The 7603-nt window shown below is 63.7% G+C and overlaps 1 protein-coding gene across 1 annotated transcript; it reads right to left on the reverse strand.

Moving 5' to 3' along the window:
• Positions 1 to 6089: 6089 nt before the first annotated feature.
• On the reverse strand, positions 6090 to 7006 carry EMIHUDRAFT_233779 (hypothetical protein; the record flags this gene model as incomplete). The annotated part of the gene is made up of 3 exons (XM_005781936.1): positions 6090 to 6239; positions 6314 to 6487; positions 6962 to 7006. 3 exons carry the CDS (start codon positions 7004 to 7006, stop codon positions 6090 to 6092), a joined length of 369 nt encoding a protein of 122 aa, XP_005781993.1.
• Between the last annotated feature and the right edge of the window lie 597 nt (positions 7007 to 7603).

Consider the following 7603-nt stretch of genomic DNA (forward strand, 5'->3'; position numbering starts at 1 on the left):
AAAAAGGAGGGGGGGGGGGGGACGAAGAATAGGGAAAAAGGGAAAAAGAAGGGAAAAGAGGAAAAAGAAAAGGCAAAAAGGGGGGCGAAAAAAGAGAAGGAGAAAGGAAACAGAGAATAAGACGGAAAAGAAGGAAAAAAGGGAGAAAGGGGAAAAAAAGGGAAAAGGGGGAGGAGAGAAAAGGGAAAAAAAAAGAAGGAAGAGAAAAAGGGAAAAAAGAAAAGGGAAAAAGAAAGAAGGGGGAAGAAAAAAAAGAAGGGAGAAGGGAAGGAAGGGGGAGGGGGGAAAAAAAAGAAGGGGGGGAAGGGAGAGAGGGGAAAGAAAAGGAGGGAAAAGGGAGGAAAAGAGGGAGATTCTCTCCCTCTTCTCTCTCTCTCTCTCTCTCTCTCTCTCTCCCTCTCTCTCGGCCGCGCGGCGGCGCATGATTGTGTTATCATGAACGGACCCTGTTTCACTCCGGCGCAGGCGGCGGAGGTGCTGCGGCGCATGGCGCTGCTAAACGGCAGACCTCCCCCTCCCGCACTGCCAGACGTCGGCGCCGATGTCGGCGGCGAGCACGAAGACGGAGCCGCCGACGGCGCCGGCGATGGCGGCGGCGGCGGCGGCGGCGGCGGCGGCGGCGGCGAGAGCAAGGGAGGGGGGGTCGGCGGCGGCGGCGAGCAGCTGGACGGTCTTCCGCTGCCGCTGACGCCGCGCCGCCTCGCCTCCTTTGCGCGCGGGAAGAGCTTCGCGACCGGTTGGGCGCCTAGCGAGACACTTCCTAGACACTTCCTAGACCGTTCCCAGACACTTCCTAGACGGCGGCGGGCAGTGGCGGAGGACGTGGCAGAGGAGCGCCTAGCAAGATACTTCCTTGACACTTCCCAGAGACTTCCTAGCCGAGACATGTCGAGAGTGGCCGAGGTGAGCCGAGGTGAGCCGAGGTTAGCCGACACGTGGTCGTTCCCTGGTGCATAACGAGTTAGCAACGCGGCGCCTGCAGGGCTCAGCAGCAGCGGCGGCGGGGTCGGCGGCGGCGGCGGCGCGCGGGGCGGCGGCGGCGGGCTGGCCGCGCTGATGTGGGAGGCGCTGCGGCCGGGGGAGGAGGGGCGTCGGTGTTCACAGCTGCAGCCGTCCCTGAGTGCGTCGTCACTGAGAGTATTAGGAGCCGGCCCTCCGCCGCGTCGTGCTCGTCCTCTGCCTGCACTGGTTCGTGTACTCTGCTCTCTTCTTCGTTTATTTATTATTTATTTATTTATTTATGTATTTATTTAGGTTCGTGTACTCTGCTCTTTTCTTTGGCCTCTCCCTGCGCGAGGCGTCCTAGACACTTCCTAGACACTTCCAAGACACTTCCCAGACACTTCGTCGGCCCCTCCCCGCGCGAGGCGTCCTAGACACTTCCTAGACACTTCTAAGACACTTCCTAGACACTTCTTTGGCCTCTCCCCGCGCGAGGCGTCCTAGACACTTCCTAGACACTTCCAAGACACTTCCCAGACACTTCGTCGGCCCCTCCCCGCGCGAGGCCTCACGCCGTCCACCGCGCTCTAATCGGCGCTCAGCAACACTCACATGGTTGGCCTAATAACGAGGCGTCCGACATCGTCACCGCGCTCTGGTCCCATCAATGTTTGATGCACTCTGATGCGCATTGATGAACTAATCAGGCGCAGGGAGAGGAGAGGGAGAGGAGAGGGAGAGGAGAGGGAGAGGAGAGAGAGGAGAAAGGGAGAGGAGAGGAGAGGAAGAGGGCATTGATGAACTCCTCAGGCGTCCGACATTGTCACCGCGCTCTGGTCGGCGGCGTTGCAGATCCCGACGCTCCTCCTCACCAACTGCGCCTTCGAGGTGCTCGCCATCTCTCGCCATCTCTCCCCATCTCTCCCCATCTCTCCCCATCTCTCCCACACCAGCTGCGCCTTCGAGCTGCTCGGCCGCCCACCGACGCGCGCGGCCTTGTTTTCGTCTCTGCAGCCACGATTTCCCTTCGATTTCCCGAGGTGCTCGGTCGCCGATCGACAATGTCGGCGCTGCTGCTGGTCGCGGCAGCCGCGTGCGCCGCGACAGCGGCCGTCGGCGGCGGCGGGGCGGGGGGCGGCGGCGGCGGCGCCGAGGGCTCTGTCCACGCCACCCTCCCCCGCAGCTTTCTTTTCAGTGCGCGCCTTTTCTTTTTCTAGGCGGCGGCGAGGGCTCCCTGCACGCCGCCATCTCTACCCTGGGAACGGTCTGCGTCTCGTGCGCGTTTGCGGGCGGGTACGTGCTCTCAGCAGAGGTGCTGGCTTCCTAGACACTTCCTAGACACTTCCTAGACGGGCGGGTACGTGCTCTCAGCAGAGGTGCTGGCTTCCTAGACACTTCCTAGACACTTCCTAGACGGGCGGGTACGTGCTCTCAGCAGAGGTGCTGGCTTCCTAGACACTTCCTAGACACTTCCTAGACACTTCCTAGACACTTCCTAGACGGGCGGGTACGTGCTCTCAGCAGAGGTGCTGGCTTCCTAGACACTTCCTAGACACTTCCTAGACACATCCTAGACGGGCGGGTACGTGCTCTCAGCAGAGGTGCTGGCTAGAGCTCGCACGCATAGAGGCGGATCTCACGCTCGGCCTCCTCCTACCCAGTGGCGCCGTCCGACTGCCGTCGCTCTCTGTCTGCTCTCGACTCGGGTGTGCGTGATCTTGGGACCGGGGCTGTGTCTGTGCTTGAGGGTGATGCCGTGTGCGTGATCGTGGGACCGGGGCTGTGTCTGTGCTTGAGGGTGATGCCGTGTGCGTGATCGTGGGACCGGGGCTGTGCCCTTAGGTGCTACCCACCGACGTCCGCGCGACTGGGCTGGCGCTCTGCAGCCAGGTCGCCAGACGTATCTCGCCATCTCTCGCCATCTCTCGCCATCTCTCCCCACATCTCCCAGCTTCTCGCTCTGCAGCCAGGTCGCCAGACGTATCTCGCCATATCTCGCCATCTCTCGCCATCTCTCCCCACATCTCCCCACATCTCGCTCTGGCACAGCCAGGTCGCCAGACGTATCTCCCCATATCTCCCCACATCTCCCCACATCTCGCTCTGGCACAGCCAGGCCGCCAGACGTATCTCGCCATCTCTCGCCATCTCTCGCCATCTCTCGCCATATCTCCCCACATCTCCCCACATCTCGCTCTGCAGCCAGGCCGCCAGACGTATCTCGCCATCTCTCGCCATCTCTCCCCATCTCTCCCCATCTCTCCCCACATCTCCCCACATCTCGCTCTGCAGCCAGTCCGCCAGACCAGTTTACGGCTTGAACGAAGTTCTGCAGGTCGCCCGGATCGGCGGCTTTCTCTCGCCGCTGCTCCTGCTCGCGGGCGACCGCTCGCCGCCCGTCCCTTACGCGGTCTGGGGCGCCCTGTCTCTCATCGCGGGCGTGGCGACGCTGGCTGCCCGACGCGCTGTCTTTTCCTTTGGCGAGCCGCATTTCTTCTTCTAGGCGTGGCGACGGTGGCTGTCCGCTCGCCGCGATGAGTTCTTTTCTTGAGCCGCGTTGCTCTCTTCTAGGCATCGCGACGTGGCTGCTGCCCGAGCTGTGCGGGGAAGGCTCGCTCGAGTCGGTCGACGACCTTCGGCAGTTGGTGGCGAGGCAGTCTCGTCGGCACCGCCCCGGCGCCGCCGCGGTGCGGATTGCGTGAGAGGGACGGCCGCGTGTTGTGAGCATGGCGCGTTGAGCCAATGGCGGCAGCGGCCGTGAGCGGCACCACCAGCTCACACCACACACGTTGTGCGCGATCGGTCTCGCTCTGGCAGCACAGCTTGCACTGCATGTGCTGCGGAGAATGAGGCTTGGGGGGGTGTGAGGTGTGCGGCACTTGAGGCAAACCCCACTTTGGGACCTATTTGAGGCGGTGTGGCGGCACTCACAGGGCACAAGTTAGAAGCTCCCCCGCCGCGTCTTCGTGGCCCGCCCGAGCCGCGGAGAACGGCGCGCGCCCCTCCCGGCGGAGCTGGGTGCGGCAGACGGCCGGGGCCCACGGGTCGGTTCCGGGGGCCGAGAAGCGAGATTTTTGGGGCCGTTCTGTCTTATCACCATACCAGCCGCACGAACGGGCCTCCAGTGCGCGAGGCAGCGGTGCGCTACGCGCAGCACCTCGGGCTGCTTGCGCACATAGGTGCGATACCAGGCGAAGGGGCGAGGTAGCGCCGCGAGTACGCGGACCATGCACGCGGCGCGCAGCCACGGCGACGCCGGCGTCGCCGACTCAGCCCTGCTACGGTATCGTTGAGAAGTGTGACGCAGTGGGCGACGAGCGCGAAATCGATCACAGCCGAATTCGCAAGCACGAGCCTCGGGAGTACGTACTCCCGCGGATGGACCGCATCAGCGTCATCTCGAGCGTCGTGCCGCCCGTCCATCGAAACTTGAGCGTCGTCCGTCTCTCAACATGGAAGAAGAGGAGTGCACCGTCTACACCAGAGCCTGCGTGGAAGCCAAAAGCCTAGGAGTCGACGAGTTGACTGCAACCGCGTCGTGCGCAACTTTGACCCCAAGCTCGTTGTGCAAACGGTGCTCCTCGTTAAGCCGGCGGGCCCGGAGCTCGGCGGCCAATGCATAGTGAACATGACTTTTTCGCCTCTACCATGGGCACCCGTCGCGGAAGCGCGCGAGCACCTCTCCGCCCTCGGCGCCCTCCCCTAGCATGGGAACGCGCAGGCGCAATGCCGCCGCGCCGCACACGGCGGCTGTTTCGTGTCTGCTACGTGGAGATGAGCGGACGCGGGCATCGAGCTTGTGTGTGAGCCCGGGACTCTCAGCGAGCTCGTGTTGTGAACCTGGGCTCTCCCGAGTCTCAGCGAGCTCGTGTTGTGAACCTGGGCTCTCGGTTCTCTTTTTTATCAAATCAAAGAAGCAGACAATCGCAGCAGACGATCCTATCAGCTGAAGCTGAAGCGGCTGGTTCGAGTGGTACGGGTCCGCGTCGAAAGAAGACTATGTACCCACCGCGCCGGCCCGGGCCCCGCAGGGCGTCGCTCACTCCCGCATCTGCGGGAGAATGACTAAGCGGAACACCGTCTCGAGGTCCACATAAATCTTGGGCTCGATACGATACAGGGTATGCTTGAGGGGCTTGGAGTCCATGGCAGCAAGCGCCTTCGCAATGACGGCCATCGAAAGTCCCACTTCAGCCTTCGGGTCGAAGAAAACAGTAGGGGCACCAGCGTACTCCTTGGGGAAAACGACGACGCCCTCAGTGTCGCCGTACTTCACACGCAGCGCAGGGCGCGGCTCATCGTCAAAGAAGCCGGCATCCAAGACTGATTTGACGTCGGTCTTGACTTCTTTCATGCAGATAGATGCCGGCAGTTCGCCGTCGCCGCCGTCGCCTCCGACGTGCGCGCTCATGTAGGCGTGGCGGTTTGTCATTGGGCCTAGTAGCGCGCGACCGGCCTGCTTTCAGCGCGTCCGTCCCCGCGACCGCCGACTTTGAAGCCTACGGCCTGCTTTCAGCGTCGCAGCTTCGCCAATGAGCAACTTTGGCTCGCCTCGCCGGTCGCCTCGTCTCCTCGGGTCCCCGCGCACCGCCGCCGCCGCCGCGCCCGACCAGCTCAGCGACGCTGCCCATCAGGGCGTGCTGCAAGGCGGAAGCGAGAGCGGTGTGCCGACCGCCGCTACCCGCTGCTGCTCCCACTCTCTGACTCCGCTTACTTTTGCCCTCCCTGCCCATGTGCGCATTGCACCATCTGCACGCCGGTGAGTCCGTCTCTGTGCACACGCCAAGAGGCTCTTTCGGCACGCGCCACCCTCCCGCCTGCCGAGCCCCAACCCGCGGGTGCGTGTGTTGGGCAGGCTACGGGACCGACGCCGACCAGCAGACCTGGGTGCAGCTCTACCGCAGCCTGAGGCAGGATCTGCCGCCCGATGCGGACGCAGCCTCGGCGGCTAGCGCCCTTTTCTTCGCCGCCGCCGTCAGGGAGACGGTCGAGAAGAAGATGGACGAGCTGACAGAGCAGATCGGAGGCGTGAACGACAGGCTGGATCGGCTCGTGTCCATCGACGAGACGCTGAAGCAGAGGCTGTGAAAGGTGCGCTTACACAGACGGGGGATCACGCGCAGAGGGCCTCGCACACGCAGAGGTCTTCATTCGAGCGTCACTGTGACCGATGCTCTCGTAAAGTAGTGAACTTGCTTGCGCACGGTCAGCGACAGCGTGCCGCATATTTGTAGCACCACACGCCTTGACCGTGACTGGCAGCTCGGGCTGCATTCCGCCGTGGTGCCATCGCCGGTCTGGTCTCATAGCGCGCATCATAAATGTTTTGACGGTCGGCTGAAAAAGAAATAAGAAAGGTCCAATCTCAGACCTCGCGTGGAATCATCCACATCATCACCTCCTCGCGACAGTACGGGCACCGACGGTCACGCTCCATGATCTTGGCGGAGCAGTCGGCGCAAGCGCAGCGGTGCCCGCAAGGCACCGCGGCGTGCGACTTTGGCTGAGTGAAGCAAATTATGCATGTCGACTCGCCGCCGAGGGTCTCGAGATGAGCGCGCTTGAAGCTCGCCCACCTACTGCCCCTGAGAGTTGGTTATCGAGTGGGCTCAGCTCCCCCCCTTGGGATCGAAGCTTCCACGACCTCGCACCCAACACCACAGGCGGGATCAGAGAGAGTCTCTCTCTCTCTCTCTCTCTCTCTCTCTCTCTCTCTCTCTCTCGCCCTCCCTCACTGGTGTGTTCACTGGGGGGGTCATAACAAACACGGTTCTTCACCTTCCTAGGACTGGCACTATAAAGGACTGGCAGGCAGTCCGTGGCACGGATGGGGGAGGCGGCGGCGCGGGCGGCGAGCGCACGCGCAGGCAGGGGGGATCGGGAGGGGGGCGGAGCCGATTGCGGCTTTGGGGAGCCGGAGGGTGGGGTGGGTCGGGTGGGGCGTTGCGGAGGGTGGGGTTGGCGGTGCGAAGCGCGCGAGAATTCGTTTCCGGCGATGTCACCACAGTCGGCACCGTACCTGCTCAGCACCGAACCCGCAACGCGCAGCAAACCGGCGTGACATCTCCTGGCGCCCCAGTCGCCGGGCAGCACCAACACGCTACAGCCGCCCTCGCCGCCCACGCCCTCCCCTCCCTCGCCGCCCGCGCCCTCGGCCGCCGCCGCCGCCGTTGCTCGAGTGAGTATGTCCCACCTCCAGCGCGGCCTCGCAAAGGCGCTCGCCGCTACCGGGCGCTGGTCTCGCCGCGAGGCGAACCGGATGACGGCCGACGCCCGCGTGTGCGTCAACGGAGTCCAGGTTAGCAACCCGGCGGCGCGCGTGCGTCAGTCGGACCGCGTGACGGTCGACGGCGAGCTGACGCCGCTGGAGGTGGCACCGCCGCGACTGTGGCGCTTTCACAAGCCGGATGGCCTCATCACCACCGCCTCAGACCCACAGCGCAGGCCGACGGTGTTCGCGTCGCTGCCTGGCTGGCTGCCTCGCGTGCTGTCCGTCGGCCGGCTCGATATTCGGAGCGAGGGCTTGCTGCTGCTCACGAACTCTGGCCCGCTTGCACGGCGCGTGCTCCCTAGACACGCCTCTCGGAGCACTTCCTAGACGCCTGACGCCTGCTGTGCGGCGTGCTCCAGCCCGTATCAACTCACGCACACAGCGAGGCGC

The sequence above is a fragment of the Emiliania huxleyi genome (assembly GCF_000372725.1).
Source record: "Emiliania huxleyi CCMP1516 chromosome Unknown EMIHUscaffold_197, whole genome shotgun sequence".
NCBI classification, from domain to species: domain Eukaryota; phylum Haptophyta; order Isochrysidales; family Noelaerhabdaceae; genus Emiliania; species Emiliania huxleyi.